General features: G+C 32.9%; 2 protein-coding genes across 2 annotated transcripts; both read left to right on the top strand.

Moving 5' to 3' along the window:
• Positions 1–454: 454 nt before the first annotated feature.
• LOC144557610 (putative laccase-9) lies at positions 455–3366 on the top strand. Its single transcript, XM_078306206.1, has 5 exons — positions 455–613; positions 1078–1232; positions 1322–1695; positions 1889–2866; positions 3133–3366. The coding sequence occupies exons 1-5, from the start codon at positions 506–508 to the stop codon at positions 3261–3263; spliced, it is 1746 nt and encodes a 581-aa protein (XP_078162332.1). The 5' UTR covers positions 455–505; the 3' UTR covers positions 3264–3366.
• Positions 3367–9835: 6469 nt separating this feature from the next.
• Positions 9836–12704, top strand: LOC144557608 (putative laccase-9). The gene is made up of 5 exons (XM_078306204.1): positions 9836–10044; positions 10487–10641; positions 10735–11108; positions 11302–12279; positions 12528–12704. The coding sequence occupies exons 1-5, from the start codon at positions 9937–9939 to the stop codon at positions 12656–12658; spliced, it is 1746 nt and encodes a 581-aa protein (XP_078162330.1). The 5' UTR covers positions 9836–9936; the 3' UTR covers positions 12659–12704.
• The last annotated feature ends 8403 nt before the right edge of the window (positions 12705–21107 follow it).

The raw sequence follows: 21107 nt of genomic DNA on the forward strand, positions 1-21107 counted from the left end.
ACATATCTTTTTTTACACAACTGTAGACTAAAGGTGGCGAATTCACAAAAGGTTGCTTCATTTACACAACTTTGCACTCATCATTATTATCCATATTTGCCAGGAAAAGGGTATATAAAAAATCCAAGTCCAAGTCATATAAAATTAATAATGAACAACCAGTACGTGGCCAGTGGGCCAATGTTTTTGGAACAATTAATGGACAGGGTTCTAATTTTCTTCATATGTTTTACGGACTTTGAAACCTTCACATCAATAAAGCAAATACGAACTTTGATCCTTATTTTTACTTTTCCTTCCTACATTCAATAACAGAGGCTTGAATTAATCCTATTTTTCTTCTTCAAAAAATAATATAAAATAAAATAAAATCTTCCTATAAAAGCCATCCATGTATGTTCTCCAAATCTCACTAAACCAAACAGTACTCTCCTCAGAGGAAGGAAACAACCCACCAAAATATTAAGCAATATTGCTTTTGGTTTCTTTTAAATTTTCAAGCATCATGTTTTTTAGTAGGCTTTTCTCATTATGGCCAATAACTGTTGGTCTAATGCTATGTTGTTTGTTCTCCATCCCTTGTGAGGCCAAGATTCATCACCGTACCTTTGTTGTAAGTATTTTTTCTACTATTACAATTCGCAATGTCTGTTATATATAATTGTTATTTTATTTTATTTTTTTTAACTTCTCGAGTTATAGTTTGAATATTCAAGAAATAAAATAAAATCTTCAAAAGAAATATAGGACATGCAAAATATAACTTCAAATGAGAGATAGATTTTTCAATAGACATCAGATTGAAATTTATTCGATGTCCAATGGAAGCAGTATGAATTAGCTTCAGACCGGATACGGATAAATGAATTCGGATAATCTCACGGATCGGAACCGAATAATTTGCTACCTGAATCCACTTGAAACACGATTGATATTTGATAATTATATAATTATAAAAAGCTATGTATGGAACCAATTCAAGGATTAATCAAGTAATTTCTAAGCTTTACTCTTGTTCTAATCAGCTTGAAACCCGACTGATATACATATTTACTTCTTTGGTTTTCCCTTAAACAGATTCAAGAAGCTACCTACACCCGGCTCTGCAATCATACAAAGAGCATGCTAACTGTCAATGGATCATATCCGGGACCAACTATCGCCGCTCGCAAAGGCGACACAATCTATGTCAAGGTCATCAATAGAGGGAACAAGAACATCACCATCCACTGGTACTAAAAAGAATCTGGTATTAGCACTATTAATTAAGGTATTATTACAAGCCATGCAAGACTAACATGTATTAATTTGATTTCTATAGGCATGGCGTAATGCAGCCGAGGGACCCATGGTCAGATGGACCAGAATACATTACTCAATGCCCTATCCAACCAGGAGCCAACTACACACAACGGATCCAACTTACGGTAGAAGAAGGCACGCTATGGTGGCACGCACATAGCGAATTTGATCGTGCAACTGTTCACGGTGCTATTCTTATTTACCCGAAGCTTGGTACCACCTACCCCTTCCAAAAACCCCATACAGAATTCACGCTGATTCTAGGAGAGTGGTGGAACAGAAATATAACAGATGTCTACCGAACTGCACTTGACAATGGCGGTCAATTCGATCTATCTGATGCCAACACCATCAATGGACAACCAGGTGACTTCCAGCCATGCTCATCAAATGGTAATTTATTTTTCCCGGTAAAGGAAGTTGTTTATTTATAATGCAAGTTGTTAATGCTTCATAAGATGGAGATTCTCTCTGAAAATGTTTGTTACTTTATCAATTTAAACACCATTAGCAACCAAATTTATTATATTTTTCAAATATAACGTTATCTAACTACATATATCTTTCATTTTTATTTTTTTTGCAGAAACTTTTAAGGTACAAGTCGAACAAGGCAGAATGTACCTACTCCGTGTAATAAATTCAGCTATGGAAAATAGCTTCCTTTTTAAGGTTTCCAACCACAACGTAACGGTAGTTGGAACCGACGCCAGCTATACGAAGCCTTATGTGAATGAATTTATCATGATCGCCCCGGGCCAAACAATGGACCTCCTCTTAGAGGCCAATCAATTGCAAAACTCATCTTCCCCCTTCCGTTATTACATCATGACGAATCTATACTTTGATGGAAGTCCTAACGCCACTAGAGATAACAAAACATCCGTGGCTATTCTAGAATACAAAACTAATCAGTCCGCGCGATCAATAACACCAGTTTTCAGCTCCTTACCAAAATCCAACGACACTAATGCATCAGCTTCGTTCACTAAAGGTCTTCGCTCACTGGCCAACTCAGATGACCCAGCTCTCTTAACCCAAGCTGTCGATGTCAAAATGTATATCACGTTATCTACAAATGAACAATTGTGCCCTAACAGCTCATGTGCTGGTCCAAATGGTACTAGGTTTGCCGCCAGTATGAACAATGCTAGTTTCCTAGCCCCAGAAACCAAAATTGATGTGCTAGATGCATACTACAATTCTATTGCCGGTGTGTACACCACTGACTTTCCTGACCAACCACCGCTCTTCTTCGATTTTGCTGATGCACAAAACCAAGGATTGAACCTCAAATTGGTCGATAAATCGACAAAAGTGAGAGTGCTCGAGTATAACTCGACCGTGGAGATTGTGTTTCAGGGAACTAACTTAGTAGACGGACAGGTTACCCATCCAATACACTTGCACGGCCACAGCTTCTATTTCATTGGAAGCGGAACCGGCAACTTCGACAACACAACAGATCCTCTCAGTTACAACTTGGTTGATCCACCATTTGTGAACACTTTGGGTGTGCCGAAGAACGGTTGGGCAACTATGCGCTTTAGGGCACTTAATCCGGGTGAGTTTATTCTTTTTTCCTTTTATTTAAATATCAAAATTTATTGAATATTTTCTGTTGATTTAATTTTGACAATCAATGGTGTTACACAACTACAATGAGAATGGCTTGTTTAGCAATATTTGATTAGATATTTGATACGGACTAATTAAGTAGATCAGCAAAATTAATGAAATAGTAGATTAGCTACTGTTACAAATTGTTGTTTTGAGTGTTTTTCAGACAACTAACCCTCAACATATATTTTTGTTTTTCAATTAAATTAGGTGTTTGGTTCATGCACTGTCACTACGAACAACACACAATATGGGGAATGGATACTGTGTTTATAACAAAGAATGGTAATAGTACAGAGGCAACAATACTGCCTCCCCCTGCTGACAAGCCTCCTTGTTGATTTTACTCAAGCATTGTATTATTATTATATTTTCAAAGCTGAGTTTGCACTGGTTAATTTATTGTATATTCGTAGAGAGAATATTATGCATTTAATTTGTTACAATTGTAAATGGATATTGAGTTATATTTGTTACATTTGTAAATGGATATTGAATTGTTAACTGTAAACTGCAACCAATAATGAATAAGATGGTTGGTTGTTTTAATATTGAATTATATTTGTTGACTATTTGTTGAATTATGCGCACGCGCGCGCGCACACACACACACATATATATATATGTTGAATGTTGAATATTGTCTTATATATGTTGTTCATGTTCAATGTTTATTGTGATAATTAAATTAAGTAGAGTTTGTACTACCTGCTTGTGGTAATTAACTTTAATTAGTTGATTTACTAAAATAGTGTACCAGATCCATTGGTGAATTATTTCCAGGCCCAAAAAAGAAATCGAGTAATTGGGCCGAGATAATGAATCACCTCCCAGAAGAGATATTTGACCAAGTACTTCAGAGTTCAGAAAATAAGATATGTTTGGAATTCAGATCTAGTGAAGTAACTCAATCTTTGAGTTTTAAATCTGGATTGTTTAATTCAAATCCGCGATAATTTTTAATTTATTTGTTTTCATAAATTAATAAATTAGAATATAAAATATTTATCCAACATATGTTACATACTTTTTAAATTTTTTAATAAAAATACAATTGGAACTTCATAAATTTAAAATGAATTTTAATAAAAAAAAAGTAAAAGATGAAATTGAGCACTTAATAATTCAAACACACCGACTGAAAATTTTCATAAGGGTTCCTAATATAAAATTTTCATAAGGGCTACCTGGCTGAAGACAGACAAATTCCTAAAATGCTTCAGACTGAGCCTTTAGCGTGCCACCACCACTGACTCCGCGGGCCGCTAGAAGTCAGAACCTTCTCCTGGCGGGCAGCCGACAGGCTCAATTCTGCCAACTTCGCAAGATTTTGAGAGAGTAATTTTCCGATTTGTCTCTGGCTCCCTTCCAAATCCACAGAAATTCCTATTAAGGAGAGGGGAGCAACAACCACCATATCATCTGGGTTTTATCCAAGTTTTACACACTTGTTCCACATCTCTCTCACCCTCTCAAGTGATCTAAAGCTTGGATCAAAGGCGAACTAAGGAGTGACGAAAGGAGACAACTTTACGATGCTTAACAGATACAAAGCAGATTGTCTCAGTGTTGTAGAACACTGAGCAGAAGTGTCAAAATTTGGTGTTAGGTTCCCATAGTTCAGCTTATGATAATATATTCAGAGAGAAGTTCACTTAGGCTGTGTTTCAGAACCAATGCTTGTAGAGGAAGGGGAAGGGATGGGGAAGAAAATAAATGTTGGGATTTCATGTGTATGACTATATGGTGACAATTTAAAATTTTTTTTATTACCACTTAGCTCAATACATAAAGAACTTTATTTATATGACAACCACAAACAAGATTATCTCTTAAGAGTTTCATCAAGCACCTAATGTAAATATATCACAGGGTTTTCTCTCTGAACTCTGAAGCCATGTAACTAATTGTAGTTAATAAAATAGGAGTATAACTCCTATTCTTACTTTAAAAAAAAAATAGATGTGACGTATCGGCTGAGCAACATAGGCTGACCTACAAGGGTCAAATTTTGAAGGACAAACAGATTCTCTCTAGCTACTTTACACTTTATATATTAATAATTTTACTTTTCATTTAATTAAATTGATTTAGATTTTGTTAGTATGGTGAGAATTCTGTTTAACATGTTATGTTATTTTTTATTTAAACTCTTACAAACATAGTTTTGGAACAGCGATCGAACAGATTCATTTCTGATCTGTAGTTTTGGAAAAAAGTGGATTGCCTTCTACCTCAGTTGTCCAATTTACTTGCATGATGCAATGGGAAGATGGAATTTATAACTTAAATGGCAATGATTCAAGTTATAATATATTTTTTTTATCTCACATTATCTTATATAACAAACACAAAGTAATCACTGAGGTTAGCTAATATCAAATTGATTGTTTCTAAGGTCCTGTGTAACTAAGTAATTTTCCAATTTTCGAAGTTCAAAAAGTGATCTACACCGTTAGATGTGATCTCTATATTAAAATGTGCTTAGACACCAAATTTTACATTTTTTGAATTTGTTTTACTATTTATTAAGTGATTTTGAAAATCGCTGATTCAATGGTGACTTAACAAAAAAAATAAAACCAGACTAGACTGTTAGATCAACGATTTTCAATATGACTTAATAAATAATATAAAAAATATAAAAAATATAAAATTTGGTCTCTAGAAATATTTTAATATAAAGATCACATCTAAAGATTTAGTTCTACTTTTTAGACTTTAAAAATTGAAAAATAACTTAATTGCACAGAATCTCGGAAGCTATCGATTTGATATAATTAGCCAACCTCGTAATCACTTGACTGATTATTTCTCTTCGTCTATAGTTTCTGATTTTTCTTGTTTCTCTTATTATTTCGTTTTTACTTTAATGTTGACTGTCGAGACAGATCTACCTATATATTGTAGTACAAGATTCTTGAATTAGATTTTTTTAAAAATGACAGATTTGGAATTAGCGGTTGTCAGGTGATATAAAAGACAAAAGGAAACGAGAAAAAAAAAATGTAACACATGCATCCATGAAAAAAGAAAGAAAATATCAATTAAAGACAAACAACTTAATTATCAGTAAATAAGAAAAGTACATTATTTTATTGGTGACTGGTGAGGTACTAGGTACTAGGTCTTATGAACATTTTTTAATTAAATTTTCTATGTATGATGCATGCGCAGATAAAAGGTTGCTTTATTGACACACTTTACACTATTCATTATTATTCGCAAGGAAAAGGGTACATAGAAGGAATCAAATCACCTGTCCTTCAATGTGCAGAAAATTTTTGCACATAGAGTCAGTCTATCTATCAATTTTGAAAAAAATGGTTATTTATCACTTCAAAATCTTCAAAAAATGTCATTCCAAAATTTGAATTTTTATTTGTAATAATGTCACTTTAAATTTCATTAATTTTTAATTTTGCCACTTCAAATAATTAATGACTAAAATATCCTCCATTCTTGTTTTCTTTTTTTCTTTATATTCTCCTTTCATGACTATGATCATGTCGAAAATGAGAAAAAAAAACTCTCAAATTATAAAGCTGAAATTATACTTTTTTTAGAACATATGAAGAAGGCATTAACGAGTAACAGCGTTGTTCTAGTATTTACCAGTTTGACAGGGTCTGTTCTTTTCAGCTCTTCACATAAAAATCTCCACTGAATTTATTTACTACGTTATATGCTTGCGGTCAACAGTAACTTCTGATATGTTTTTCCCTTTTGCTCTCTTGTTCTTATTTTTGTTTGTTTTGCACCTTTTTTTGTGTCTATTCTATTTTTAATATAATTCGGTAGCTTTTCAAGCCTAGCACACGTCTATCAGAGAAGAAAAGCAACTGCTGCATGGATTTTGTTACAGAATATCCCAAATTGGGCCGATCTGTCTTCATTTTTCCTTAATATGCCGAGTTCATGCTTTAAAAAAACTGTAATTTTTCCTTAATTAAATTTTCGGCTTTATAATTTGAGAGCTTTTTTTTTCTATTTTCGACATGGCCATGGCCATGGAAGAAGAATATAAAGAAGAAGAGGAGGCAGGAGAAGAGGAAGAGGAGAAGAAGGGAGGATATTTTAGTTATTTTAGTTATCAAGTGATTTTCTACATATCCAAAAAAATAGTAAAAAAATTCTAAAAAAATATAAAATTTGGTTTGCAAGTACATATTCATATGGAGATGTTGAACGGTTTGGATCGACCGGTAGGATTTTGAAAACTCAAATATGGAGCTGTTGCACGGATGCCCTCTATGCTATGCATAGTACTGTAGCCAACTCCTATATATATATATACATACATATAGAGGTTAGCTAAGATCAAAGTGGTAGTTCCTAACTTTTGGTGCTACCAATTTGTTTTTCAATTTTCAAAGTTCAAAACGTCGATCCGAACCGTTCAAGTTATTCTCCATATTAAATTGTGCTTGGAGACCAAATTTTACATTTTTCTGATTTTTTTTACTATTTATTAAGCCACTTTGAAAATCGATAATCCAACGGTAGCTTAACAAAACAGTAAAATTAGAAGCCACCGTTATATATATATATATGTGTGTGTGTGAGTAGTTAGGGAGGAAATGTCTCATATCAGTATCAGGAAGGACTTTCTTGTGTCTAATGTATCGGTGGTGATGCTGTGAAGCTTAAGATGCATGCATATGGTGATTTTTCTCTTGTTCAAGTATAGCTTAGCCAAGGAAAAAGAAATGTATATATATACCTGGTATTTGACTTACTTCCAATGCCTACTGTATTTGACTTATTTCCTACCAAATTACCGTGTTCATTTTATATAGTAAAAGACGCAAGTGAAAATTTCAAAGGTTTAATTGTTCAAATAAAATAGTATACGGCGCCTAGAAACAATAGGTGTAATGATCTATTTAGATGAGTCATTAATTTGCTCATATTAAAGTATAAATATAATAACTTGACTATTTTGGTTAAATATTCAGATTAATTTTAGTTATTTTGCTATTTTATTAATTGGAGTCTGAATTCATTACTCTTATAACATTTAATTAGGCTTACAAATATTTATAGTAATGGACTTCTTTGTAATAAAATAAACTTAAGGTCATCATCAAATAAATTTATAAGGTGCTTGGTTAAAAATTACATTAAATAAAAATATAGAAAATATTAATCTAAATCATTGCCTCATGATCTACTCTTATATTTTATAACTAAAATTTATAATTAATTATAACCAAGAAATCTCAAAGCCTATTTAAATCTCTTGTAATCTCCTCTGTTGTTGAAAATTATTTTATCAATCATCATGATTATTGCCTTAATGATCCAAAAAAATGAAAACAAATATAAACATTTCGGAAGAATATGATTTCTACTTGATTAACATTGAATGCTTCATATATTTGATATTTAAACTTATTTGTACTGAAATTTTGAAGATAACACTGAAAAATTGTGTTACTTTAAATAATATCTTTTGTGTACACCTTTCTATATAATTCATTCCTTACTGTTAAGAAAATAGAAAATAAAATGGAACAATATGCGCAGACTTCCTTATTTGATGATATTTCTTAATTTTGTTCAACTCTCAAAAGACATCTCTCTTCTAGTCTTCTGTCTATATTTGAGAAGAGAATATATCTCTTCCACACGATGAGGTGTTTATAATCTCTAAGATGTTTTTTTTTCTCAATATGTGGTTGCATACTTGCATGTAGGAAACAACATTAAAAATTTCAATGGTAAATACTACTATAGGTCATAGATAGAAAAACTACATTGAAAATTTCAATGGGGGAGATACTACTAGGTAATGTAGTAAATAATAAAACAAACATTAATTACTCACAAGTCATAAGTATTGGTCTTATGATCATTTTTTTATTTATATTTTCTAAGTTTGATGCGTGTCAAACAAACATTAATTACTCACAAGTCATAAGTAAAAAAAAATGTGACTTGTAATCTTAAAAAAAATATAAAAAAGATGCATAGAATAAAAAAAAAATAGTAGACTAATTTATTAGAAACTGATATTCAATCCGGAATTTCATTTTCTTAATCACAATCGTTGAAAAGTCCGAACATCTATGGACTTAATATAAGAATAGAGATAGGAAACTACACTGAAAATTTCAATGGTAAATACTATAATCATAGATAGAAAACAACATTGAAAATTTAAATGGGAGATACTACTAAGTCATGTGACCTCCGGTAACCAATTAAACAAACATTAATTACTCACAAGTCATAGGAATGGTCTTATGATCATTTTTTTAATTAAATTTTCTATGTATGATGCGTGTCAAACAAACATTAATTACTCACAAGTCATAAGTGATGAACTTGTGATCATTTTTTTAATTAAATTTTCTATGTATGATGCAGGCGCAGGCAAAATTTGGTTGCTTTTTTGAAGGATGACAAAAGGTGATTGCGTATATATCCTTATTTACACAACTTTTGACTAAAGGTTGAAAAAAGGTTGATAAAAGGTTACTTTTTGGAAGGTTGACAAAATTAGGTGAGTGCGAATTCACAGAAGGTTGCTTCATTTACACAACTTTGCATTCAACATTATTATCCATATTTGCAGGAAAAGGGTATATAAAAAAAATCCAAGTCCAAGTCATATATACAGCAGATCCATTTTAATATAGGTGTACATAAAATATGTTTTTGGAACAATGAAAAGGAAAGGGTTCTACTTTTCTTCCTATATTTTTCCTAAAAAAATATATATAGGGACTTTGAAACCTTCGTACCAATAAAGCAAATAGGGACTTGATCGTTATTTTTACTCAAAAAAAGGTTTCCTTCCTATCTTCAATAATAGGAGCTTGAATCCTACTTTTCTTCTTCAAAAAATAAAATAAAATAAAATAAATCTTCCTATAAAAACCATCAATGCATGTTCTCCAAATCTCACTAAACCTTATTACTGCTCTAACAGTCTCCTCAGAGGAAGGAAACAACCCACCAAAATATTGAGCAATATTGCTTTTGGTTTATTTTAAATTTTCAAGCATCATGTTTTTTAGTAAGCTCTTCTCATTATGGTCAATAACTGTTGGTCTAATGCTATGTTGTTTGTTCTCCATCTCTTGTGAGGCCAAGATTCACCACCGTACCTTTGTTGTAAGTATTTTTTCTACTATCACAATTCACAATGTCTGGTATAATTGTTATTTTTTTTTAAATTTACTGAGTTATATAGTTGGAATAAATAAATAAATAAAATCTTTAAAAGAAATATAGGACATGAAAAATATAACTTACTTCAAATGAGGGCTAGATTTTTTATTAGACATTGGATTGAAATTTATTTAAGGTCGACCAATGTAAGCAGTATGGATTCGCTTCAGATCCAGATACGTATAAAATAATTCGGATAATCTCGTGGATCAAATCCGAATAATTTGCTACCTGAATCCCTGATTGATAATTATATAATTATAAAAAGCTGTGTATGGAACCAATTCAAGGATTAATTAAGTAATTTCTAATCTTTACTCTTGTTCTAATCTGCTTGTGACCCGATTGATATATATATTTACTTTTTCGGTTTTCCCTTAAACAGATTCAAGAAGCTACCTACACCCGGCTCTGCAATCATACAAAGAGCATGCTAACTGTCAATGGATCATATCCGGGACCAACTATCACCGCTCGCAAAGGCGACACAGTCTATGTCAAGGTCATCAACAGAGGAAACAAGAACATCACCATCCACTGGTACTATACAGAAGGAATCTTTTATTTGCACTATTAATTAAGGATTTATTACAAGCCATGCAAGACTAACATGTATTCATCGAATTTCTATAGGCATGGTGTAATGCAGCCGAGGGACCCATGGTCAGATGGACCAGAATACATTACTCAATGCCCTATCCAACCAGGAGCCAACTACACACAACGGATCCAACTTACAGTAGAGGAAGGCACGCTATGGTGGCACGCACATAGCGAATTTCATCGTGCTACTGTTCACGGTGCTATTGTTATTTACCCGAAGCTTGGTACCACCTTTCCCTTCCAAAAACCCCAAAAAGAATTCACGCTGATTCTAGGAGAGTGGTGGAACAGAAACACAACAGATGTGTACCGAACTGCACTTGACAATGGCGGTCAATTCGATCTATCTGATGCCAACACCATCAATGGACAGCCTGGTGACTTCCAGCCATGCTCATCAAATGGTAATTTATTTCTCCCGGAAAAGAAAGTTGTATATTTATAATGCAAGTTGTTAATGCTTCATAAGATGGAGATTCTCTTTGAAAATGTTTGTTACTTTATCAATTTAAACACCATTAGCAACCAAATTTATTATATTTTTCAAATATAACATGATCTAACTACATATATCTTTCATTTTTATTTTTGTTGCAGAAACTTTTAAGGTACAAGTCGAACAAGGCAGAGTGTACCTACTCCGTGTAATAAATTCAGCCATGGAAAATAGTTTCCTTTTTAAGGTTTCCAACCACAATGTTACGGTAGTTGGAACCGACGCCAGCTATACGAAGCCTTATGTGAATGAATTTATCATGATCACCCCGGGCCAAACAATGGACCTCCTCTTAGAGGCCAATCAATTGCAAAACTCATCTTCCCCCTTCCGTTATTACATAATCACGAATCTATACTTTGATGGAAGTCCTAACGCCACTAGAGATAACAAAACAGCCGTGGCTATTCTAGAATACAAAACTAACCATTCCGCGCGATCAATAACACCAGTTTTCAGCTCCTTACCAAAATCCAACGACACTAATGCATCAGCTTCGTTCACTAAAGGTCTTCGCTCACTGGCCAACTCAGATGACCCAGCTCTTTTAACCCAAGCTGTCGATGTCAAAATGTATATCACATTATCTACAAATGAACAATTGTGCCCTAACAGCTCATGTGCTGGTCCAAATGGTACTAGGTTTGCTGCCAGTATGAACAATGCTAGTTTCCTAGCCCCAGAAACCAAAATTGATGTGCTAGATGCATACTACAATTCTATTGCCGGTGTGTACACCACTGACTTTCCTGACCAACCACCACTCTTCTTCGATTTTGCTGATGCACAAAACCAAGGATTGAACCTCAAATTGGTTGATAAATCGACAAAAGTGAGAGTGCTCGAGTATAACTCGACTGTGGAGATTGTGTTTCAGGGAACTAACTTAGTAGACGGACAGGTTACCCATCCAATACACTTGCACGGCCACAGCTTCTATTTCATTGGAAGTGGAACCGGCAACTTTGACAACACAACAGATCCTCTCAGTTACAACTTGGTTGATCCGCCATTTGTGAACACTTTGGGTGTGCCGAAGAACGGTTGGGCAACTATCCGCTTTAGGGCACTTAATCCGGGTGAGTTTATTATTTTTTCCTTTTATTTAAATATCAAAATTTATTGAATATTTTCTATTGCTTTAATTTTGACAATCAATGGTGTTACACAACTACAATGAGAATGGTTTGTTTAGCAATATTTGATTAGATATATGATCCGGACTAATTAAGTAGATCAGCAAAATTAATGAAATAGTAGATTAGCTACTGTTACAAATTTAGACAACTAACCCTCAACATATATTTTTGTTTTTCAATTAAATTAGGTGTTTGGTTCATGCACTGTCACTACGAACAACACACAATATGGGGAATGGATACTGTGTTTATAACAAAGAATGGTAATAGTACAGAGGCAACAATACTGCCTCCTCCTGCTGACAAGCCTCCTTGTTGATTTTACTCAAGCATTGTATTATTATTTTATTGTCAAAGATGAGTTTGCACTGCGTAGAGTGAATATTGTGGTTGGTTGGATCTAATTTGTTACAATTGTAAATCGATATTGAGTTATATTTGTTACATTTATAAATGGATATTGAATTGTAAGCTGCAACCAATAATGAATAAGATGGATGGTTATTTTAATATTGAGTTATATTTGTTGAATTATGGATATATGTTGAATGTTGAATATTGTCTTATGTATATTGTTTATACTACAAGCTTGTGGTAACTTTATTTGATTTACTAAAATAGTGTACACGATCCATTGGTTAATTATTTCTAGGCCCAAAAAAGAACTCAACAAAATGGGCCGAGATAATAATTCACCTCCTAGAAGAGATATTTGACCACAAGTCCTTCAGAGTTTTTAGCATACCACACAATTCTCTGTTTTTATTTATTTATTTATTTTTAAAACCTTTGCAGAAGCTACAGAGTTGTGAGAGGGAATCAAACTCTTGGTCTTTGGGTAGAACAGCCCTAGAACAACTATGCTACATGGTACATACTTTTTCGATACCACATAATTCTCAATTGACCAAATTCAGAAAATAAGATATGTTTGTGTGTACCCAAAAACTCAAGAAAATAAATTATTATTTGTCTTCATATATTTATAATGTAGAATATTAAATATTATCCAAGACATGGTACATACTTTTTTAAATTTTTAATAAAAATAAAATTAGAACTTCATAAATTTAAAATGAGTTTTAATAAAAAATAAAAAGATGATATTGGGCACTTAATTCAAACATAGACTGAAAATTAGCACGTGACTTTTTAAATTTAGAGAAGGAATATAATATTATTAATTTTATTAAAAAAAATACTTAGTCATTTGTAAAAAAATATACATAAAATTTATGACGGTCGTCTGTCGCAAAAAGTATAACAAATTTAGTCCGTCGCAAAAAAGTACAACAAATATACATAAAATTTACTTTGTTTTGAACTACAACGAAGTAGATACTTTTTGCGAGAGAAAAAATGCATTTATGACGGACGTTCGTAGCAAAAAGGAAAAACTAAACAATGAAAGTAGTCCGTCGCAAAAAATCATTTTTTTATTCTCGCAAAAAGTGTCTCATTCTTGTAGTGATATAATATATTCGGAGAGAAGTTCACTTATTAGATTGACTGAGTGAGGATTATTATTTTTTTTTCTGAACTGGCTTCCTTGAAGTATTAATTGGGTCATGCAAGGTATATGAATTGTGAAACTTGGTTCTTATAATTTTTGACTTGAGCAATTGGGCTAAACACCCTGAAGGACAAGCAATTGGGCCGAAATAGGCTAAATATAAACAATGGGCCTGCATTAGACCGAAACCAGTTAGTGTTTTGGGCCGGTTTCTCGGTTCAATACACAAGTCAAATGAATAAAATGAGCAGACAATAATTTAATTCTTTATCCCAATTCCTTTGTAGTTCGTCTGGTAGATGAATAACAGAAGTTGATAACTGAATAAAAAAAGGATCTGGATAATGTGCCTCATCCCAATTCCTTTTTTTCTTTTCCGAAATGGCAATCCAACTCGTGAACTCCTCACTTCGATTTTTCAGATCAAATTATCAAGCTAAACAGATGTCGGATTTCTTTTCACTTTCCTTTTTCTCTATCTACAAATGCGTAATTTTGACCAGTGTTTTAAAATGCAATTTTGTTCATGTGTGCGGAAGGTCACTACATACCGCATATGCGGCATGCGGTCGTATATGCGGATTTGTATGTAGAAAATACATATGCGGTTTTACTATGTGTTGTTAAAGAAATATAGATAAAATAAAACTAATTTATATCTAAAGACTTGTTTAGTCTAGTGGTTTGTGATCTTCACCATATTATAAAAGTTATAGATTCTAATCTTCTCTATCGCAAAATATTTTTTAAGCTTTTTTGAAGTTCACATGAACCGTATATGTATCCGTATATTAAAAACAGTATGAACTTGACTGCATGAAATTCTGTATGCAGAAGACCACTACATAAGCATATGCGACCGCATTTGCCGTCCATGCGTTTGCATTTTAAAGCACTAATTTTGACTTTGTTTTAAATATTTTGAATGTTTCTCAGAAATAATTTTAGAAAATAGATAGAGTATTTTAAAATTTGAATGTATTAATTAGAAGGATCTTTTATTTGATGAACTTTATTTAAATTTAGATGTACTATAAAAACTACGAAATATTTTTTAGTCTATATTTTTGTGCTTAAAATAAATAAATATGATTTTTGGTGTGTTGGATAGGCTTGGTTTATGAGACATTAACAGTTTGGTCTATAGGTTCAAACTTGGTGAGCCATGTCCACCTATCTCAACATACTAGTGAAAAACAGCTCAGAGAGGCTGATTTGTGGGTGCAGGGTATAGGGATTTGCTTGTGGCCTCCATTTTGAACCCATTTTGATGAGGGTAAATGCTATGGGTACCCCATACCATGTGGCACCAATAAAAACTTTCCATTTCATTAATTTCATAACCATTTTGAGTTAGGAGATGTATAATGTATCAAATTTCATGATTATTTGAGTAGAATTTAACCATGAACTTATTTTATGAATTTCATCTCCTATTTTGTGGTTTTGTACCAAATTAACAGAACTATCAAGAGTAACAGAACTATCAACTTTTGTACCAAATTTCATCTCCTACTTATGTTAATTAAATAGCATCTTTGTCCAAATAATTAATTTTCAACTTTTTAGGATACAACAAAGTGTAACAGAACTATCAAGAGTAGTTGAAGAATAAATAATCATTGCAAATTAATTTATATATATATATAGACACACACACACACACAATAATGACTAGATTAGCTAATGGGTTTGGAATGCCGTTATCTGTTTTGATAAAAAATTAACTTTACCCATATCCATACCCGATAAGTCTATGAAATTTTTTTTATCTGTACTTGTCATATCGAATACGATATAGATTGCATAAACGGGTAAAATGGTGCAACTGACATCTCTAATTCTTGAGCCAAAAGAGCTCATTACTCTCTCTCTTCTTCTACCTTTAAGGAGACCCAAATATACAACTTGACGATTCAATTTCACAAGAACAATGACATCGAGATATTAGTAACATCGATCTTTTTCTTCGGAATTTCAAGCTCACCAAGTGTACCGCCCGATGAGCTTGAGGCGAGATGATAGAAGTTATGCAGATATTTGTGGCGGTAAATTCTAAAAGTTGATTAGCAATATGAAGGTGTTAGTTAGAAAATAATTAGTTGAGATATCTAAGATTAAGCATAATCAAATCTACAAATAATTAGTCTCGTGTTTTTGTAATCAAATACACATAATCAATACAAGATTATTCTCTCTATCATAAAATCTATTATTGTCATTCACTGATATTTTTGGTGATGTTGATATCAATATGTAACACATTAATTATGATAGCCCCCAAAAAAGGAAACGGGAAAAAATGTAACACATACAAAAAGGTGTGAGAGCCCCTTTATCAGTAAATAGGAAAACCGCATTATTTCAATGGTGAGGTATTATTATAGGTCTTGGGACCAATAATACAAACATTAATTACTCACAGGTCACAAGTAATGGTCTTAGGTGCAGTGGGACCCACATTTACAAATACCCCTCAACTAAATTTATTGACAAAATAACTCTATGGTACCCACATTTACCCCTTCTATCTTTCGCTCCAATTTTTTTAATAATGAATAATTTTGGTAAAATTTGAAATCTAAGAAAACAGTAATGGATTATAACGTCCGATGGACGTTATAAACCATAACGTCCAAATAATTAAATTAATTAATCACTAATTAACGAAAACAGAAAAAAAAACCAGGCCATCACCAACAGTAACGTCCAGATTATATATTATTCGGTTCTTATTCTAAGTCTGGAGACTGGAGCGCCATGCTAAATTAGGAGGTAATGTCTGGATGTTATTGTTGGTAACGTCCTTATTTGATTTTTGTTTCATCAATTATGATTAATTGAGTTAGATTATTTGGACGTTATGGTTGTAATGTCTGATGGACCTTATAAGCCAAAACGGTTTTATTAGATTTCAAATTTCGCCAGATTCATTCTCTGTTATCAATATTTTTTATTTTATTTGCCTACTAATAAAAAAAAACGGTTCTTTCCCTCCCTCCTCTTTACTCTCACCGTTTGGATCAAAAAAAAAAAAATTTTACCCCCACTATTAGCTATTAATTCATCTATTCAAGTTTGTTCGTTTCATTTTTTTTTTCCAATACTTTGTTCATATTATCAGATGTGCGAACTGTATTTGGTGATTGCCTAAAAGAACCATATATGTTCCTGAAATTGGCTATGGTCGCGAGTTATGATAAAGGAGAAATGTGTTCATTTCATAGGAGGAGCTAGAGATGAATATAGATAATGAATTTCAATTTGAAAATGTTTAGTCCGATTCATTATATTAATGAGATGAATTCATTGATGAGAAGAAAAAATCATCCATATTTTCATCAAATTTACAAGAGCTTTCATCTTAATTTAGTTGATTATGCACCCAGATTACAAATATTTTTACTGAATGTAAAGAATTAACAAAACAGGTTTTAAAGCTTTTAATATTTTGGGATGCATGGATAGGTGGAAGAATTTACAAAGACAGTTATGCAAGAACTAGAGGAGGATCAGATTTATGGTGGATACAAGAAGGTTCTGACAGATGTTGTCGAGGCCTTAGCTGTGGCCATTTACAAAGACAGTTATGCAAGAACTAGAGGAGGATCAGATTTATGGTGGATATATACAAGAAGGTTCTGACAGATGTTGTCGAGGCCTTAGCTGTGGCCATTTACAAGGATAGTAATTTCAACCTAGATATTTAAGGCCCTTATCTCTTCCCTTCTGGCCTCTGATAGTTTGTTCCTGTTGAACACTGGAATGGATGATCCGTGGAGGTGGCAAATTATGACATGTTGGGGTTGGCAACTTGGCATGTATCATGTCAGGTTGGGTACAAAATTTAATTATTTTCTTGTTTAGGGTGATTAATTTAAGTTGAAACTCAATTCTTTGAACAAGTGAGTCTCTATATATTTCAGGTCAAATTTAACAACCACAGTTACGTTACCCATACAGGTTGGTTGGTTATCATGTCAGGTTTGGTAGCAGATTTAATTTTTTTCTTGTTTAGGGTGATTAATTTAAGTTGAAATTCAATTCTTTGAACAAGTGAGTCTCTATATATTTCAGGTCAAATTTAACAACCACAGTTACCCATATAGGTTGGTTGGTTCGTCTTTTGTTTAGCTGTAGCTATAGTACAATTTACCTTTAGCTGAAATACAAATCAATTTTAATTCAGGATGAAACATTTAAAAGCGGAGAATTAGCGGATGTCAGGGGATATAAAAGAAATAAAGGAATTAAACGGGAAAAATATGTAACACACAAAAAGGTGTGGGGCATCCATGAAAAAAATAAGAAAGAAAAATATCAATTGAAGACAAGCAACTTAATTATCAGTAAATAGGAAAACTAGATTATTTCAATGGTGAGGCACTACTATAGGTCATGTGACACTACTACAAAAAAAGTGACTATACGCAGTCCGAAAAGCTAATGACATACGGTTCCACGACCATGTCAGCAAGTGCATGTCATGCATGAATAGGAGGATACATTGTACACCGTTACTGAACTGTGTCTAGGTTCCAAAAAAAATGAGCTGAAAATGGTGAGTTCTACACTGTTAAAGTAATTGTATATTCTAATAAGTGTTATATACATTATTTCTACAAGGCATCAATGTTTTATTTTGGCAACCATACACGTTTTGTTATTAATTAGAACCGTATACATTTTGATTTTTTAAACGATTTATAATTGGTTAGCCCCCATATTTGCTAGCCATTAAATATACAATATTACATTTAGATTCAATAAATATTCAACATCACAGCATACATAAATCATGCATATTCATTTAACATTCAACAAACATAAACAATTAATATATTCAAAAAAATATATCATGATTTAAAGTCAAGTTTTTGACAGTGTATGGATGGTCATGTGATAGTGCACTTGCATTCTTGTTTAAACTCTTTCGCAAATCACAACTTATTTCCAAGATAATCTATGTAAGAGATTAAACAGCAATGTACTGTCACATACCTTTCATTAGCTACCAGAAACTTGATTTTGAAACATAATTTAATTTTTAGAACAAGTTTTAACTTTGAAAATCAGTTTGTGACCCTAATTTCAATGGAACTTATTCCATATATATAAAACATATTATTGCAATTTGCAACTTGCGAAATAAAACATAACTAAAGAACTTGAAGAACATGTACACAAACTTTGAGCTCAGAATTTGAGCTTGTCGGCATGGCTATGATCAGTCATTGTTTTCATTATTCCCTATTATAATTTGCAAAGTAAAATTTAGATCATACAACAAACATACATAGCCAACAAAAACATTAAGAAGTTTACAAAAATTCAGATAATTTTTAGTGGGGCAATACTCATTTCCAAGCCTAACCCAGATTTGGTTGATTAAAACAGAAATTAAAAGATTATCCCATTAGATACTGAACGAGGAGAGACTACTCCCTCTCAAATAGCAATCGTAGAATCAATGCCCCATCTTGACAGAAATCCCTCGTTTTGAGTCTTCCATGTTTCATCTTGGCCTCCTACTTCGAGACAAATAATGGATCAGATTGTGGAATAAAAGTGGTTTTGGTTTCTATAGCGAGCTTTCAAATAAAGAAGCGCCGAAACTCTAAGAGAGAGGATTGAAGGGAGAAGAGAAGAGAGAGTCCTTTGACTAGACGTACAGGAGGGCGGTGGGAATTAAAAGTCAGGGCAATGATCGAAGAGGCTCGAATTAAAAGAACCGTGTTAAGATTACACTCGGTTCTAGCATAACTTGGAGATCAAGCCAAATCTTTTAAAAGATCTATATCTAATCAAACGAAGAAAAGAAGAAATTGAAGGATATCAATCATATCTAGTGAAATAGTCAATAAATAGTATTTGATTATTTGTCATTAATTCTAAGGATTGGTTTCCATATTTAGCATGATATACAAAATATTTCTGAATTGATAAATAGGCATGTAAGAGCTGTGTAATTCAATCAAGAAAGAAAATAAATAAAAAATAAGGGAGGGAAGGGAGATTCATGGGAGTCTTGTGTTCTTGAGTTGTTTTATTATTTTTGATAGTTCTATTATTATTTTTGACATGGTATCAGAGCGTGGTTGCCTGGTGGTATAGCTAGAGAAATTGTTGCCCTTTTTGTCTTTAACTTCAATTTCTTGTGCTATACTGCTCTAAGGAGCGATCTTTATTTGGTAGAACAATGTCAGAAGGCGAATCCCAAGAATCGACCACCATTGTTGCACTGATTGAGCAGATGATGAGAATGATGACTCAAATGATAGCTATGAAAATTGCTATCATAAACAATCCTCAACCGGCGACACAAATCATACCTTAACCTGTTGCCATGACCGAGGGTATAATTCATTCAAGTGCTATTGATGTAAAATTTGATAGCACAAAATTAAGGTGCACGAACTGTGGCAAAAACTGACACACAAAGGAGCAATGTTTCGAAGTGGTAGGCTACCCAGATTGGTGGAAAGGTGACAAGAAGAAGAAGTATGAGGAGAAAGGAAAAGGTGTAGCAACAACAACTGTAGCTGTAGGCAGTCTGGTGACCAGCAAGCAGCAACCAACATTTTTAAAAGGAGCAGCAGCTGGATCTAAACCAGAGCCAAGGCAGCAGCCAGGACCAAACTAATATGGTCAGCAGGTAGCAGTCAGAACTGAGTCACAAACAAAAAGAGAAGATCATTGTGAAGGTAAAAATCGTATTTTCAAAACTAGCATGGGTAAGTGCAATATCTCAAATTTGAGCAAAAACATGAAAAATGAAGGTTGGGTCATTGACTCAGGTGCAACTGACCACATGATACATGAAAAAACTGAATTAGAAATCATGTGCACTTCACATAAAACTGGAATTATTAATGCAAATGGAAAAGTTTATCCTGTAGAAGGTGCAGGAGAAATTGTATTATCAAATCAAATAAGGTTGAAAAATACACTTGTGTTTCCTTCCCTTGCAACAAAACTGATATCTGTTAGCCAACATACAAATGATCAAAATTGTGTTGTGCTTATGTTCCCTGACCATTGTGTAATCCAAGATATTCTCACGAAAAAGATCATTGGTCATGGTACTAAACGGGATGGGTTGTATTACTTGGATGAAGTCAAAACTGGTAGCAATTATATAGTAAGGGGGGGATCATATATCTACTAAGAATAAAATTTGTGTATGGCATAAAAGGCTAGGTCACCCGTCTTTTGGATACATGAAAAAGCTTTTACCCGATTTATTTTTGCATTT

Source organism: Carex rostrata, chromosome 7, assembly GCF_964058835.1.
Source record: "Carex rostrata chromosome 7, lpCarRost1.2, whole genome shotgun sequence".
Lineage (NCBI taxonomy): Eukaryota > Viridiplantae > Streptophyta > Magnoliopsida > Poales > Cyperaceae > Carex > Carex rostrata.